The 18810-nt window shown below is 43.3% G+C and overlaps 1 protein-coding gene across 1 annotated transcript in view; it reads right to left on the minus strand.

Annotated features, from left to right (window-relative positions):
* The window catches only part of LOC114693826 (mitochondrial intermediate peptidase), a 134715-nt gene that overhangs the window by 106128 nt on the left and 9777 nt on the right, over positions 1–18810 (minus strand). Inside the window, exons 4-7 of the mRNA XM_028870362.2 lie at positions 17833–17919; positions 10481–10544; positions 6170–6352; positions 5517–5673 (exon numbers count right to left, since the gene is read on the minus strand). Coding sequence (XP_028726195.1) covers positions 5517–5673; positions 6170–6352; positions 10481–10544; positions 17833–17919 — 491 coding nt within the window. The remainder of the gene's footprint in view (positions 1–5516; positions 5674–6169; positions 6353–10480; positions 10545–17832; positions 17920–18810) is intronic.

Raw genomic sequence — 18810 nt, forward strand, 5'->3', positions numbered from 1 at the left:
TAAGTATCATAGATATATCTAATTATTCCTAAATTTCAGGATGGCTAGATGCTGGCTTGATTCTAAAAATCAGTGCATACAGTAATCTCAGCACATGGGACACTGTGGCAGGAGTCAAGGCCAGCACAGTCCAGCTCCAAAGGGAGACCTTGTCTCAAGATTGCTCAATAACCCTAGTCATCAGGGAAATGCAAATCCACACTGAAATTCCATCCCCACTCTAATCAGAATAGTTGTTACTGGAAAAACAAACACAAAAACCCAACAGATTCTGGCAAGGATGGGCAGAGAGGACTCCCTATCCACTGCTAGTGGTAATGTAATGTACAGCCACTACAGGAATCAGAAGTGGAGGGACCTCAAAACCCAGAAGAACCACCTTCAGGTCCAGCCACACCAGTCTGTGTGCTACTCAAAGGACTCGGTCAGTGTGCCCCAGCAATCAATGCTCATCCACTCACAGCAGCCAAATTACAGAAACAGTCTAGACGTCCGTCAACAGACAAAACAATAAAGTAAGATGCCCCTGTAGGTGTGTGATGGAGCTTGACTCGGCTACAAATAATTAAGTTATGTCGTAGTTTACAGTGTATTTAGATCATAGCCAAGAGTAAGGGGACTCACGGTAGGGTCTCACAGGACAGGATAATGGGGAATGAATAAGGTCAAAGTTCATGACATATTTAAACAAAATAAGACTCTGAAACCCACCATCTTACATAATATACACTAGTAAAAATATAAATAATCTCTGTCCAGTTTAGAAAGATGGTTCACCAAAAATTCAGCTTTAAAAGGCAGTTTCCCTGGGTCACTTCTGTTACTTACAGACAACTGTAAGTAACCTACTCAGTATCAACTCCAAGCAGAACTACCGACACGAGGTCTCGTAATTGGACTTTGGTGCTAACTGCAGCTTTTCAGCCAGAGTCTGCACCAGTGAGGCCCATGAGGGCAAGAGCAGAACCCCGTCGTTCCCACGGAAAGTGTCCCATGGTGCCTTCTGCCCCCAAACGCCTTCCAGTGCTTTTATGTGTGTTTCAGTGGCCACAAACATCGCCTTTATATTTTCCAGATGATCTTTTCTATGGGTTTAATTTCTTGCCCTCTCTTTAAGCTATCTCCTTTCTGAGTGAAATGAAACGCCAGGCAGGGACTGGGGTTAACCTAAACCACAGGCACAGTTCCTTGCCCCTATCATCTTTAGAAAGCCTCGGACTCAGGCCTGTGTGCCAAGTGAACTGCGTCAGAACTGAAAGGAGACAAAAGCCTGTGTTTGAAGCCCTTCCATGACTCCGGCTCCCACAGACAGCAGCAGTTCCAAGGAAATCTCTACGTAGGCATTGATTCCCACACAGCCACACTTTATTCAGGCGCCCATTTTGTTTTGCTGGTGATATGCAAAGAATCTGGAAAGAGTATACTAAAAAGACTGACTAGGAGAAGGAGATGAAGTCAGTCAAGTGCTTGCGTGTGGGCATGAAGACCAGGGTTCCAGCCTCCAAAACCCACAAGGAAAAAACCAAATAGGTGTAGCTACACTCGCCCGCAGCCCCAACACTGGGAAGGTGGAGACATGAGGTTCCGGGGCCACCGTCCAACCCAACTGGTGAGATCTAGGCTCAGGGAGAGATCATGTCTCAAAAAATAAGGTGGAAAACAAAGGAAGGTACCCAACATCTACCTCATACCTACACATACACATGCACATGCACACATACAAACACATATGCACATTCACACACACACCACTGAAGGTGAAAGTCCCTAAAAATAAGCCCAGTACTCGCTCACTCCAGGGCTGTCTCTAATTCAGCTACCAAACGGACGCCCAGTGTAACCTCACTTCTCTCCTCTGCCCTGCTCTCTGTGAAGACTCACCACCTAGAACTCACAAGCATCTAATCCGTTGACAAACACCCACCTGCTAAAATCCCACGGCACTGCTGTCTGTACTAGTCACTTGGCAGTAATCTTTTAAGTCCTGAAGGACACAGGTCACATCTCATATGACTGTGTACAGTAGTCTCTCTCTCCAAAATGTCACTATGCCAACCACTTGCTTGCCACTGATGGAGTCCAGTGAACCACTGTGACTCCAGTGAACTCTAATAAGCCCAGTTGGGCCAATGGTCAGGCCCAGCCCTCTCTACACTGACCTGCTACAGTATCCAAGTCAGGGCATCCCTCTGCTCTCTTTAGGCCACTCCTAGTGGCTTTCTGAAGGACACACTCTGCTTCCTTTTCTTCTTACTCACTGTCCACTACTCCTCAAAGCACTTGTGGCTCTTCCTCACAGCCTGAACTCAGAGCAGCCCAGACCAGTTCTTGGCTTTCCGTTCCTTACCGTGTACTCCCTTAGTGACCTCATATAGCCCCGAGCCTTTAAGTATTTCAACTTAATCATCTCAGAGCCCCGACCCACAGCCATGTATCTACAGTGGTCACTTTCAACACAACAGCATTTTGACCTCATCTTGAACCAAACCAGGCTCCTGGACCCCACTGTAGTGACGTAACTGTCTTTGTAGCTGCTTAGGGTAAAGCTCTTCCTTCAAAACACCATGTATCTAGAAGCTGGCGCCCACGGACCGGCTGCATCCTGCATCCTGGTCAAATCATTTCTCCTCATGAGTATCACAAAACACCTTCCAGATGTTCCCCTCCCTCATCCTGTCGCAGCCCCCTTGCCATCAGTAGCATCCGTCATTACAGTGTAAGTCAGATCACTTCCCCTTTCTCACCAAACCCTGCAAAGCCCTCATCTCATCCAAGAGAGCGTCTTCCTTCATGTACACCCTCAACCTATCTCTTCTCATCAAGGACCCACTCTGGCTTTTCCTCAGATGTATCTGGCACATTTCTGCCTTGAGACCTTGGCACATGGTTGCACCGTCTTCCAAGGGACTGAAGTGTAGCTGGACGGTTTCTCAGATCCCACCCAGCCCTGCAGACCTGCAGCTGCTTATAAAATAATCACTCAGAGGCTTAATATTATTTCCAAACTGTATGGTCTATGGCAGGCTTCTTGCTAGCCAGCTCTTATAACTTGACCCATTTCTATTAATCTCTAAGTTGCCATGTAGCCATGGCTTACTGGTATTTTCACATCTTGCTTCTCCTGGTGGTGCTGGCGTCTCCTCTGCCTCTTCCTTTCTTCTTCCTGTCTCTCTCTTGGATTTCCTGCCTGGCTATAACCTGACTCACCATAGGCCAGAACAGCTTCTTTATTAACCAATCACAGCAACACACATTCACAGCATACAGAAAGACATCCCGCAGCACTGAAGATTCATTCTGGCAACCTGCCAGGCCTATCCCAGAGCATGCCATATCCTGCAAGTGTATCACATTTCTACACAAGCCTCCCTGGCAAAGGCAGTACCATGGCACTTAATGCTATGCTCCATCCCTGCTCCATCTTTCCACAGTAAGACAACTGCATGAAGGAGCCAGTCTCCTCTCCCTGCCACACTGACATGTTCCTAGAGCCCAAGAGAGTACCTGATAGACCTCCTGGTTCCTGCTATGAAAACCAAGAAGATTCAGAGATGTGTGCAAATTCCTGCTATGCCATGTTTTAGCAATACCCTGTGATGGTTTGGAAGAAATTGCCTCCCCAAAGGGAGTAGGTACTGTTGGAGGAGGTGTGGCCTTGTTAGAGGAAGTGTGTCACTGTGGGGGTGGACTTTGAGGTCTCCTTTGCTTAAGCTACACTCAGTGTGGTAGACGGTTCATTTCCTGTCGCTTGCAGATCAAGACATAGAACTGTCAGCTCCTTCTCCAGCATCATATCTGCTTGCACACCACCATGTCCCACTGTGGACTAAACCTCTGAAACTGTAAGCCACCCCAATTATATGTTTTCCTTTAAAAGAGCTGCTGTGGTCATGGTGTCTCTTCACAGTAAAAGGAACCCTAACTAAGACACCACTGACCTTAGATTCCTTCTGTGTTTCATAAACCAAACCCTACTTCACAGGGCGGTGTGGCATTAAATAACATATAATGATACAGTAGCACTAAGTAACATTCTAATAATATTATTTTATATAGTATAAAAATACTGTATTTTAACCCCCCTGATATTAATAGTAACTACAGAAAAACACAAGATAAAACTGAGCATTGTAGCACACTCCTACAATCTGGCACTAGATAGGTGGAGGCTGGAGAATCAGGAGTTCAAGGTCATCCTCAACAGCTTGCAATACATGATTCTCAAAAACAGAAAACAAAAACACAAAACAAATATATATGTAATATATACATATAATTCATATAACATCAATCTAGGAATTAAGTTATATGAAACTAATTTTAAGAGCTGACTTCAGAGGAGCATGTGTGAGGCCCTGGGTTCTATAGAGGGCATAAAAATAAATAAGTAAATAAAAATAAAAATAAGTGTTCTGAAGGTTTAAGGACAAAGTCCAAGGAAAGCAGAAAGAGCGCACCAATGGAAGTTTATCAGGGAAGAGGTGGGTTCAGGACTCAGGCCTGAGAGCTGCAACCTGAGCAAGGAGCCCCAGGCTAGGAGGAATGTAACAGGTTGAAGGAAGCAGATGTACAGGGAAGAGTGTGAAAGATGTGAGGGAACTTTGAGGAACAAAGGAGCATGTGGAAAAAGAGGGGATACACAAAGTAGCAACAAAGACAGGAGGAAGGCTGGAACTCCTCCTCACAGTCCTTCCCAGTGCTCCCTCTTCTACAACAGCATGTGTGAGTGCTCTGCAAGACACTGCACTGTCCACTCCTCCCTCTCCACCAACGCCTCCAAAGCACACCTAGAATCTCAGCACTCCACCATCCTCACCCACTGCTGACTCACTGCCTCGATTACCAAAGGCTAAAATGCCCCTGCAAAGCTCACCTGCATTTCCATTTCCCACTGTGCATGGCATTCTCTCCTGGGTACCCTGACCCAGCCCAGGCCAGCTTGTCTAATCCCACTTCCTCTGCCCACTTAGCACAGATCTCCCCACACAGGACTGTGCTCGGCTATGACCTCACCACCCTGGCTCAGCAAAAACATCACCCTTCATCCTCTCACTCTACATCCATCGGAGGACACTGGGCTGAGTCAGAATGAAATTGATTTAAATCAATAACAAGTGAAAACTTAGATGTGACTTGCTCTCAGCACATACAAACAATATAGGTCAAATTACTAACTCTTCTATTAAAAGATACCAAAAGTATCAACAAATGGCTCTCTAAATATATTAAAAACAAGACCCTATTGGACATGGTAGCTCATGCTATAATCCCAGCATCCAGGAAGCTCATGCAAGAAGATCTTGAGTTCAAAGATAGGCTGGGCTATAAGGCAAATGTCTTTTTTTTTTTTTTTTTTTTTTTTTTTTTTAAATAGGTATTTAAAATCACAAGTTCTGGGCTGGGAGCACAGTCCTCGGGGGTGGCTCTCCAGCACTGTCAATCCACCCACCCACTCACTAGAAATGCTGTTTGCTCACAGTCCTGTTTGTTCTTAGAAGTTGGATAAACGGGCTTACCTGGGGTCTGAGCTATGGTTCCCTGGAGGGCTCTGTGGGAAAATGTAGAATAGCCTACTAAGTTTGCCAGAAGATCTCTGCTGCTCAGCAGTTCTTCTAAGCATCTCAACTGACCAGCACTGGGATAAAGGAAAATTTTATAAGCAGCTTCCCGAACCTGCAGAGGGCGAGAGAGAAAGAAGAGAAAGTCAAAGATCTAACGCCATGGCTCAAAATCCTCCGCAAACCACCCAGGCCAATGCTCTCACTGTCCACAGCTAGCCATGGCTTCCCAAGAAGAGCCCACTGGGTCTACAGCGCTTTACGGGACACACTGTACATGGGACAGTGCTCTGGGAGGTCCATTTGCCAATGCTTCTGTCTCTATGCCAAACAGCATTTCATGCACTCAAAGTCACGATGTGACCTTAAAAGTCAATGACTAGTAACTCCAAAAACAAAGTCCTTGAGAGACATGAATTTAACTATCTTCCTTATTCAAAGCATTTGTGGAATTAACTGTGCCACAAATTAAATTTTCAGAGCTTAGTAATGCAACAGGATCTTTAAGGCTATAATACCATGTTAGTAATGATTTGGGGGTAAAACAGGAGTAATACACATCCATTGGTGTTCAGATGGGAGCTGAACACCAAGCAATGGAGAACTCCTACCAAGTCATCTGAGGCTTCTGCATGTAGACCATCAATGACTGCATAACTCCCATCGTGGGCAAAGTGGTGCTGAATGTGCTCTGGTAAGAGATGCTTCTGTATCTTGTTGGGAAAGTTGGTTCCCATAAGAAAAGTACTGCTCAAATCCAGGATCTTAACATTGAGGTCCACTGCTCTTCTGCGCTACAAGTGGGAGAAAGGTAATTAAAAGCAATATAAATTAGCATTTCACAATAGACAAGTCTACAGCGGTGGGAAATCAACATCTGAATTGCTGATGTAGAACACTTGAGTGTAATCCTCTGTCCCCCACACCTTCATTAAGTCAGTCAACAAGGGGGCTGGTTACACCTGTTTGGCGGCACTTTTATAGTATTTCTGAAGTAAGAAAAATAAAGTATTTGAAGAGTAGCTTACAAAGATGTTGAATCTTACAAGACTAGACTAAAAGCCAAAGGGGGAAGGGAGTGAGAAGCACAATTCTGCACAAACCAGTAGTGAACACCCAGGAGGTTCAGTTCAGAGGCTCTGGTTCACACACAATCCTACAGAATGAGAGCAACAAAGCCCTTAACAGCAGACTCAGGCGGGGTACATGGCATGTACTTGCTAAGCTGGACTCAGGACGCTATGGCAGGAGAACTCAGGGTCATTCAGATCCTGCCTCAAAAATAGTATGAATAAATAAATAGAGGAGGGAGGGAGGGAGGGAGGGAGGGAGGGAGGGAGGGAGGAAGGAAGGAAGGAAGGAAGGAAGGAAGGAAGGAAGGAAGGAAGGAAGGAAGGAAGGAAGGAAGGGAAAAGGAGAAAGGAAGGAAAAAAGGAAGGAAAGAAGAGGCAGAGGCCTGTGGGGCAGAACTGCACTCTACACTACGTCCCACGTGCGTGGTCCATGGACCAGTTCCTCACAGTCAAGTACAATGAGGCGGATGCTGGCACTGGCATGCAAGCGTTAGCTTCTGTCACACCTCCAGAGCACAGTCTCCATGGAGAAGGAGTTTTTGGAGGTCCATGGTCAAAGAAGCCACCTCAAAAAAAAAAATTTTTTTTGAGACAGTCTCATGCAGCCCAGGCTGGCTCTATAGCGGAGGATGATCTTAAGTTTCAGACCCTCCTGCTTCCTCTATCCTCAGATCCCAATCCCACTGAATGATGGGATTACAGGCTGTACACAGTCATACTTGTTTGATGCAGTGCTGAGGACTGAACCCAGGGCCTCATGCATGCTAGGCAAGCACTCTACCTCCTGAGACTCTTTCCCAGCATACACCACAAAAATAAACTGTACCCCATGTAATCTCTGAGGTCCATTAGAGAACTAGGTGTGTACGTTCAGTTATTCATCGGGAAAAACAAGTCAGGATTCCAAATGGCTTGTGGTGGGCTTCAGGTAATCTTATAGCCTGTGTTTAAAAATTATTAAGCAACACTAGTTTTTTCAGACACAAGTGTAAGATGTATTTGACAAGAAGCTGAGAAGAACTGGGTGATGTAGTTCAGCTGAGTGCTTGTCTACCGTGCACAAAACCCTGAACTTGGTCCTCAGCACTGTACAAACTGGATGTGTGCAATCCCAGTACACAGAAAATGGGACTCAGGCATTTGGAAGTTCAATGTCAGCCTCAGCAACATAGTGATTCCATGCCACTCAGGGCCACATGAGACCCTGCCTCAAAAAAAGAATGCTGAAAAATATAAATAAGCCAGGTATGGTGATACACATAAATAATCCCAGCACTGGGAAATGCTGAGACAGGCATTTTGAATGTTCAAAGTCAGTCTGAACCACAATGCAAGTTTAATCCCAGCCCTGGTTATATAACAAGACTCCTGTCTCATAAAAAGTAAATATAAAATAATAACCTAGAGTTTCCAATATAGAAAAGCCAAACTTTACTAGGAAATATTGGTTTCCAGCACCTCCAATGTCTTTTTAGTCCAGACTTCTCTTGTAGCAATGTATTGCCACCTAGTGGTAATCAGTGGAATAACAAAAATGATGAACGCCATCTAAAAATTATAGCTCTAAAATGTTTCCCAAAGCTTTTTTATGAAAAAATTAAAGCACACTATAATAAAATTAGTCATCCCCCAAATTTTATGAAGTGTTAAAACCTCTGGAAAAATAACTTTCTGACTCCAGTGATCTTCTGGGCATATCATTTCATCATTCCAAAACCATCCATGGTGCAAGGATCAGGACTCTAAATACCTTTGAAACCACTACAAACACTCCCTGTCGCTACTCAGGGGAAACTAAAGCAGGAGAAGTTCAAAAACCAGCTCACACAAGTGATCCCAGCACTGAGGAGGCTGAAGCAAGAGGATTATCCAACAAGTTCAAGGCCAGTCTGGGCTACAAAATGGATACAGTGTCTCAAAAAACAAAATTAAGAGAGGAGAGACAGACAGAAAGATGAAGACCTATTTATCTGATCTGGCATTGGTATTGCCTGAGGTTGGGCGCCCCAACCTCAGACAGCAATATCCACACATGGTCAGTCCATCTGCATGGAACCTCTGCACCTCCTTCCACCAACTTTAGAACATCTCAGTCACTAGGAAACATAAATCAACGTAAAGGCCAGGTGAGAGCACAAAACGTATTGTTTAGAAAAGTCTTCTTTTAGCTCAGTGCAGACACATTTTTTTCTGAATGTTTTTAATCTGCAGTTGGTTGATCCAGATGGAAAGGTCTCAGGCATGGAAGTCTGGTTGCACATGGTCAAGAATGCCACTTACTTCCCAAGACATCCTGATAAATCAACTTCTGTTCCTAGATAAATGGCTTTGAATTCACTGCATTTATTAGGATGGACAGAGCTATCTTTAAAAACTAATAATAATTAGACAGTTGGCGAGCAGATGAGGTCATGGGGGGGTACTCATGATGGCATCCAGTCACTCCTCTACCCCAACACTGAGCTGCTACCCACACCAGGGACTCAGCCTAGCAGAGCATCATATTCTGAGGACAGCAGCAGCCAGTGAAAGAACTCCTGGCACTAAAGCTGAGAGCCTAAGCAAGTTCCTTTGCTTCTACATCTATAAAACAAGAGGTGCAGACAATGTGCCAGGCCCTCCAGCCAGAGTGAACCCTGTAGGTCACATGACGCCGCTGCTGTCATAGCAAGTGTGTGGACCCACCAGGCACAAACAGTGCCCACAGTTTGTTAATAGCCCCCTTACTCTCCATCTCAGCCTCATTCCATGATACCTAACACTCGAGCTGTGTTATTGCTTCATTCTGGATTATCAGGGGTGATGGGCTAGCTTCCAGAGAGCACTACATGTAGATACCACCTACAGAAGAATTTTACAAGTGAAAAAAGTCCTAAGAGTTTACCCAGTCAAGTGATACACAAGGGTTCTCACAACTAAATGTCAGTAACAACACTGGTCAAAACAGCTGAAAGCCTGGTCTGGAGACACATGCCTGTAGTCCTAGCAGGAGGTGAAGACGGGAAGGTCAGGAATTCAAGGCAGCCTTGGCTACACGGAAAGCTCAAGGCCAACTTGGTCAACACATAACCCTGTCTTCAAAAAAAGAAAAAAGACCGGGCGGTTGTAGGGCACACCTTTAATCCCAGCACTCCAGAGGCAGGTGGATCTCTGTAATTTCGAGTGAGTTCCAGGAAAGGTGCAATGCTACACAGAGAAACCCTGTCTCAAAAAACAAAACAAAACCAAACAGAAAAAAGAGCTGAGGATGGAGCTCAGCTAATAGAGTGCTAGCCCTGGCACACATGAGGTCCTGAGTTCAATCTCCAGCACTGAGCCTGGTGAAAGATCAGAAGTTCAAGTTCATACTCAACTACATAGCAAGATCAAAGCTAACCTGGGCTACAAAAGACTGATCTCAAAATAAATAAATAAATAAATAGATAGATAGATAGATAGATAGATAGATAGATGAATAATAAATAAATATATGGATGGATGAATGAATAGATAAATAAATGAATGAATGAATGAATGAATGAATGAATGTGAGGAAGAGTGAGTTTGAGGCCAGCCTAGTCTACAAGGCAAGTTCCAGGCCAGCTGAGGCTAAATAGATCCTGTTTCAAGAAAGAAAAGATGGGGATAGAGAGATGGTTCAAAGGTTAAGAGCACTGGTTTCTCTTGCAGAGGACCAGGGATTGATTCCCAGCACCTAAATGGTGGTTCATAACCACCTGTAACTGCAGTGCCAGGGGCTCTGAAACCCCCTTCTCCTCTCCAAGGCCATGCACATACATAAATACAGGCCAACCCACACACATATGATAAATAAATTTAAAAGTATATTTTGAAAAGAAAAGTATTTACCTTTTCTTCATCTAGATGGATTCCACTGATTTCAAAATCAAACATAAATAGTTCAGCCACTCGCCTAAAATAAAGGGAGCACAAGTTACAGGCGTTCATTAAAATTACAAACAAAAATCAGTCTTCATGTTCAAATCAGGACTTCTGAAATTTACTATAAAAACTTTTGCAACACACATAGGTGATGAGCATACCCACAATTTGTTTATTTATCTGAAACGAGGAGCTCAGTATCTCAGAAACAGGTACAATCCCAGTTGACAGAGAGTTCCTACTAACTTATTATGTAAGAGCTTATTACATGTTAGCTGGGAAAGCTAACATCATAATTATTTCAGCTCCATCCAAGCCCGAGTAACTAGAAACAAGACCAGTTCCCACTTGGACAGCTTCTCAAGGCCCCTGCATGCATTTCCTGTCTTTCCTCCAGCTGGTGTGGCTGGCCAACACCTCTCTCATGCTGTGCCAGAGGAGAACTTGGGCTCTTTGTAGTCTGCCTTCAGGCTTGAGGCCAATTAACAACTTTCCTATCAACGACACGGTTGTTTGTTCCTCTGTTTGTTTGAAATTGCTTCTGTTTCTAGTGGTAGACTAATGGAGCATTTGATATATTCTTCTGGCTATGACTTCTCAAAATGAATATATTTATTTTCTCAATTACTTTATAATACATCTACATCTGGCGCCCAACGTTCGTGTTACAAATTCATGAAAAAGCTGTTTGTCTGTGGCCTTGTGGGTCCCAGCTCAGGCCCAAGCTACATTCAGCCGGTTGTGGTGGCGCATGCCGGTAGGATTTGCTGAAGGAGGCAGAGGCAGTAGGATCCCGAGTTTGAGGCCGGCCTAGGAGGCTTGGGAGAAGCTTTGGCCCAGACTGAACCACAAACAGTGGTGGGACCATGGAAGCAGTGGCTACTGCTCCACGTTGCCAGTTCCTTCTTATCGTGTTGGTGACTGCGGTGATGCTGCTACCTGGGACGAAGGATTTACTGCTGCTGGTTCAGAGAAGAATTGCCAGGGCCATCGTGTTACAAGAAAGCATCGGCAAAGGTCAGTTTGGAAAAGTTTGACAAGACAAATGGTGGGGAGAAATTGTTGTGAAGATTTTCTGTTCTAGGGAAGAATGTTCATGGTTCTAGGGAAGAATGTTATCAGACTGTGATTGCTCCAAACCACAGAAGAGGCACAAAAAAAAAAAAAAAGTCTGCATGGAACCATGACCACACCTAACAGCAACTTTGAAATCTTCAAAAGGACTATGGTAAAGCCATTAAGCTGATTAACACCATGGAAAGATCTGCTTTGGACTACAAACTGCTTAGGACAATTTTGAGATGGCTAGCTGAGATGATCCAGCCTGACAGACTACTCGAACATGGACTTGAAACAAGCCCTGAACTTTCCTTTTATGCAGAGACTGGACAAATGATACAGGACTTGACAATTAACCCAAAAATTTTCTTTTCAAGATTCCCTAAAGATATCTTCACCCCTAGAAAGCAAAAAGAAAAAGAGAATAAGATATGAGATAGATCACTGAATCTACTCTGAGAAAAAAGATAAAGAAATAATAGTATAAATAGGTAGATCATTGAATCTACACTGAAGAAAAAAGGGATGATATAAAAATGACAAAAGGTAGACTACTGAATCTATTATGAAAAGAAAAAAGAGAAAATATGGATATGATAAGATAAAAAGGGAGATCATGGAATCTACTTTTAAAAAGAAACTACCTGTTTTAAATAAGATAAGTAACGAAAATTTTTTGGTCTGAGTTTATCAGATGTTACTGGACTGGACATTGTTAATATATATAATGGAGTTTTTAATCTGAATCTGTCAAATGTTAATGGACTAGACATCATTAATGTAATTTTTGGCTGTATATATTGTATATACTTATTGGGTAGTTTTTCTTGTATTAGTTATAAGCTTTCTTTAATTTTAGACAAAAAGAGAGGAAATGTGGTGGTATTGTGTTCCCCAAAATATCGTGTACCTTAATAAACTTATCTGGGGTCAATAAACAGAAAAGCCACTAGTTAGGTAGTGATAGCACACGCCTTTAATCCTAGCATTCCAGAGGCAGAAATCCATCTGGGATCTCTGTGAGTTCAAGGCCACATTGGAAACAGACAGGCATGGTGACTCACACCTTTAATCCCAGGAAGCAAGCCTTTAATCCTAGGGAGTGATGGTAGAAAGCAGAAAGGTATATAAGGCATGAGGACCAGAAACGAGAAGCATTTGGCTGGTTAAGCATTTAGCTGGTTAAGCATGTGGCTGGTTAAGCATGTGGCTGGTTAAGCATGTGGCTGGTTAAGCTTTCAGGCTTTGAAGCAGCAGTTCAGCTGAGAGCCATTGGGATGAGGACACAGAAGTTTCCAGTCTGAGGAAACAGGACCAGCTGAGGAATTGGCAAGGTGAGATAGCTGTGGCTTGTTCTGTCTCTCTGACCTTCCAGTATTCACCCCTATAACTGGCCTCAGGTTTGATTTTATCAATAAGAACTTTTAAGATTCATGCTACACAATTACTTAGTAATTTATTGCTATTTTTGTTTTATAAGGTAGGATCTTGCTAGACAGCCCAAGCTAGCTTCGAACTTATGATCCTCCTGCCTCAGCCTCTGCAGTGCTGGGATCGTGGGTGAGCACCACCACACCCGGCTCTCGAAATGAACAGAATTAACATTATTCTAACCATCTTCCCCATGGTGCTGGGGTCACACCCAGGGCCTTGCATACACCAGGCTGGTTCTCTAGCAGTGAGCTGTACTCAGCCCAAGATCTAAAATTCTAAAACTTTGGGGGCCTTGAGGGCATCCGGAAAGCCTGTAGCTCCAGGACTTGGGAAAGAGAGACAGGAAGATTACAAGCTGGAGCCATACTGGACTAACAAGGAGTTCTAGCGCCTGTCTCAAAATAAATAAGTAAACAGATCCCATTAACAATTCAGTCACCAATATGCTTTCTTAAATAATGCAGAATGCTTCAAAGGAGCCCTAACTGATCTTGTTAGCCACCTCACACCATCTCCCCTTCTTAACACAGTAAAAACACACAACTCTCTTCTTAATCAAAGGTGGTTTAAGCAAAAATATGTCATGGTATTGCTTTACTGTAGAAAGTTATGGAGTTGATTTTTTCTCAGACTACTATATCACAAACACTGAATATCTTCTCCCCCCCCCCCCCCCCCCCCCCCGGAGCTGAGGACCGAACCCAGGGCCTTGTGCTTGCTAGCCAAGCACTCTACCACTGAGCTAAATCCCCAACCCCTGAATATCTTCTTATAATTAAATATTCTTCCAAACTATAACTTTTAAATCAATACATTCTCTGATAATTCCATCCATGAAAAGAATACAACTTCATGTTTGGGTTGGGTTCTGCTGTACAGATCAAACAGTCTCTATTTTCACCACTCTCCTAACTGCTGTAATCTTTAAAAACTTACATGCAGCTGGGCATGGTGGTGCACACCTGTAACCCCACACTTGAGGAGCAGAGGCAGGCGTAAGCAGTTCAAGGCCAGCATGGGTACCTGAGACCCCATCTCAAAATCCAACCAAACAAAAACTATCAAAAAACAAAAATTTATATGCATTTCTTTACCTTTGTTTTCTTAAGATAAATTCCAAGATGTTAAACTGATCAAAAAGTATTCGTATATCAATATACATACATTCTCTAGCAGTCCTCCCTACAAGTTTGTAGTTAATTAGAGTTAACGAATCCATTATTCCAAATCAATAACAACCATTCCTATGCTGTTTCATCTGTGTTGACTACTGGGTGTTCTCTGCCTTATTCCACTTTTTAACGGTAGCACATCCAATCTAGGGGTTCAGTGCTGAACAAAACACCTTACATGAATTACCTCATCTAAATGCCATTTAGTTGTAATCCTTTTTACAAAGGGAACTAGGGCTCAGCAAACTATGGCCAGCCCTGGAGGCTAATTCTAGAGCCACACCTTCCAACTACCACAAGCCCAGTATTTAACTACAACTAGCAGTGTAAATTTAATGGGCATCTGTTCCTTTTCCTTATCTTGTGAAATGAGACTTTCACAAAAACAAATTCTGTCCCCATTTCTGCATATACTCTCTCTATATATTTTCCAAGTAATGTATAATATCTCTTAACATGGTAAATATACTAACCCTTTGTCATGTAGCTAATGTGTCTCATTTGTGTGTTCTGACTTGCTACATGGAAGAGTTTGGCCACAAAAAGTCTGTAATTCTTACGTAATCAAATCAATCTTTCCTTTTGGTATCATCTCAAAAAAAAAAAAAAAACCTTCCACATCCCAAGAGACCATGCTTTTATGATTTTTCTTTTTTAAACTATTGATAGAGATGGCTGATTGACTGGCTAGGGCCTGCATTTAGAGCTTGCACACACTATGCAACAACTCACTATTGACCAGGCCTGGTTTTGTTGTTGCAAATGTTTCTTTTTCTTTTGTGACAGGGTCTTACAAGTTATCAAGGTTGGCCTTGAACTCACTCTGCAGCTGAGCGAGCCCTTAAGCTTGGTCCTCCTGCCTTAGCCTCCTGAGTATTTGGGATCATAATCCTAAAACACCATGTGTAACTTTTAAAAAATATTCAATCTTTGATTAAATAATTCTCTTTTCCAAGAAAGGCCACTGGCCCAGCATCATTTGCTAAAAATCAGGTTTTCCCCACTGATGTGAAATGACTCATCTACCACATACTGAGCAGTTATAACTACATCTGCAATTTCTCCATTCCTCCATTAGCTAACAGAATATTCCAACTTAAGTATAAAGCACTTCCAAAAACAGGATGTTTATATGTATGCTTGAAAAGTCTGGTTCAAGACCTTTTGTTACTTCACCAGATTTTTTCCAGCCTAGTCTGGAGTCTTCTTTACAGCTTCACAATCACTCTAAGTCCAACAGAAACCCTTGGTAGACAGACAGGAAAGCCATGAAGCCACTTCAGCCACTCTTCATGCTTCCTAGAGGCTGCATGTGTGCATTCAGGTTCTGCATATGTGCTCTCCAGAGTCCACTCAAAGGGATGCTAAAACGTGTTCATGTAACAGGGCCTTTTTATACTGTTTAGAGAATGTGTTGTCATGATATTTACACACATACAACAGAGAAAACCTGAAGTAAAAAGGAGGTCTCTTTATGGATGGATTTGCTAAAGACTCGAAGCCACTCAATTTCAAAGAAGGGAAGAAATAATGTAATAGATTCCCAAACATATAGACCAGTGGGACCCTTCTGACAAAATTTTGAACAGCTCATTTCTTAGTTTCTTTCCTGCTTAGCTCACAGACAAGGGGTGGAGTTGTGATAGTTAGTTTCAATTGTCAACTTGACACAAATTGTCAACAACTGACACAATCTTGACACCTGAGAAGGTAGTCACAACAAGGGATTGTTTGAATTAGGTGGGTCTGTGGGCACGTCTGTGAGGGGATTATCTTAATTATGTTACTGAGGTGGAAGATTTGCTCACTATGGGTGGTACCAGTCCCTAAGCAGGAGATCCTAAACTGCGCAACCCTGGAGAAAGCAAGCTGGGCACCAGCATGCATGCATTCATTCTTTGCTCTCTGTTCCTCACAGATGTCAGAGGATCAATTCCCTCACATTCCTGCTGCTGTGACTTTCTCTCAATGATGGTTTAAGATGCAGTTCCTGCAGGATGCCTAACAACACTCTCAATGATATCCAAGTATCACAATGTTTCATATGCTATTATTTCAAATCCCAGTTTTATCCCACACTGAAAGCTCTCCTTTCTGGACCAGTTTTCACCCCACTTATTCTTCCCAATGGATGTTTCACTTTGTTCTTCAAAAGCTCTCATTGGCATTTCTAGAAACACCTAGAAATATGGAATGTATCCACAAGTTAGCCAACTGTAAGTTGTACACAATCAACATTAAAAATGCCATTTCTTAAAGTCAGGTCCTAAATAAGCTATAGACAATACTTTACATTGTTATAGTAAACTAGTGTGAAGTGAGTACTCATCTGGGATGATGCATACGCACTGAAGCTTAACTAGCTTTGCTAATGAAGACAATACAACCCAATCCTAATATTACAACCAAACACCTACCCAGATGACACAGCTAGCTCCACTCAGATCCCGAGCTTCCAAAGCAATGGGGAGAAACAAGACCAGGTCCCTGCACACCTGCCGGCGGGTGAGGTTAAGTCCCAGCACTCACCCCACAGTGTGCACAATGCCTGGAACTCATATCTGAACGGAAGCAAGGGCCCACTCCCAACTGAGCTCCGTGGAATAAAGCTTTAGCTGGGGTGACAAGCCATATATGGAGAGAGACAAGGAGACGGAAGAGGGAAATGAGGCAGGTAAAGAATAAAGTATCTCATAAACAAAAAGAGGATAAACAGGTGAAGAAAATAATTAATTTCTATTTATACACCAATATCATAGGCAAGTAAATGATGAGGCTTTCTATGCTTCTAGGTCAGTATTCCCAGAAATACTTGTTCTCTGAGAGTGTTAATTTTTTTTTTTCTGTTGCTGTGATACAATACAAAAGCAGCCATAAGCATATGTATGCATGAATGCATATCGGTGTATATGTAGCCGTGTGTATATCCGTGTGTGTGTGTGTGTGTGTGTGTGTGCATGTACACACCTGCTGTGGCATGAGCAGGGAGGTCAGAGAACAACCTCCAGGAGTCAGCTTTTCCTCCCACCATGTGAACCCCAGGGACTGAACTCAGATCACTGGGCTTACCAGCAGACCCTTTCACTTACTGGGCTCCCACTGGTGCCACATTCACCCTATAGAAAGATTTCAGCAAAGAAACAAGGTTCTAAGGTCCTCATGTGTGCTGAGTTAGCACCAGGCCTCTAATTATAATGAATAATTGTACTCTAATGAGCCAGAGCTCATCATTTTAAGGATCTGGAGAGCCACCCAGCAAATAAATCAACTTGCTGATATCTCCTGATAGCGCTATTATGGAACTATAAGCATAGAGATGGTGTGATTATGAGCGGTTTAAAAGGAGGCTATCACTGGTCATTCATCTTGCAGCAATGAATAAAACAGACTGAGAAACAGCCTTGTAGAGCTCAGCCACTGAGGCAGAGAGATGAAAACAAATGACCAAGGCAACAAGTAAGATGTTGGTGGTGACTATGGGTAAGAGGATGGAGCCAGACAGACAAAGTGTAAAGAGAAAAGGTGTGTGGCTGAGTCTCCAAGAAAGTGCAGAAGCCTCAGGTACTGAAAGAAGAACATTCCAACCCAGAGAGCCAGAGGGCTCTCTAGTCTGGCCTGCAGTCAGTCATAAGGAATTGAATGAATGGTGAGTACCTGGTTTCTGCATCAAGGGAATCCATAAGCTTCTTATCATCTAGTAATTTCTGCAGACTCTGATACAATTCCACATTCGTATTCAACCTAGAAAGATCATGAATGAAAACATGTGATGTTCTAATTCATTTTTAAAAATTTTACTCTATATCAAGAGAAAGGTAGCCAGGCAGTGGTGGCGCACACCTTTAATCCCAGTACTTGGGAGGCAGAGCCAGGCGGATCTCTGTGAGTTCGAGGCCAGCCTGGGCTACAGAGTGAGTTCCAGGAAAGGCACAAAGCTACAGAGAAACCCTGTCTCAAAAAGCCAAAAAGAGAAAGGCATTAGATGATTAAATACACATGTCCAGATCCCAAAACTGGGGAGTAATTTTTTGTATCTTCTTTTGAGCCAGAAACAATAGCCATACTTAGAAACTGTTCAGTACAGGAAAAGGCAATCCATTAAGAAAATGTCAAAGGTCCTAACCACCCTGGTGAAGGTCAATTTAAACTGGGTAGGCAGCTGGAGCAGGAAGGACAGAAAAGAGGTAGGGGTGATGGCTTTGGTCATGGAGATCATTTCCCGTTAGCAATGTGCAGGCAGCTTCTAGGTTTTTTGTTTTGATTTATTTATTTATATAGTATAGTCTGCATGTATGCCTACTCGCCAGAAGAGGGCACCAGATCTCATTATAGATGGTTGTGAGCTACCATCTACACCATGGGAATTGAACTCAAGACCTGTGGAAGAGCAGCCAGCAATCAGTGTTCTTAACCTCTGAGCCTCCCACCTCTCCAGCCCCAGCTTCTCTGTTTTTAAGAAGTAGAAAGATGTAAGGAGGGAAGGAAGGCTGAGCCAATTAGCAAGGTTTCCTTAGGACCTGAGCTTAGCACCCTGGAACTCAGGCTAGCTGTGCTTATGTGGATGAGAGGAGCAGGCCCACCCTGGACAGGACAGCTCAGGACACAGGGTGCAGCCAGACTCCCATGCAGTTG

The sequence above is a fragment of the Peromyscus leucopus genome, chromosome 9, assembly GCF_004664715.2.
Source record: "Peromyscus leucopus breed LL Stock chromosome 9, UCI_PerLeu_2.1, whole genome shotgun sequence".
Lineage (NCBI taxonomy): Eukaryota > Metazoa > Chordata > Mammalia > Rodentia > Cricetidae > Peromyscus > Peromyscus leucopus.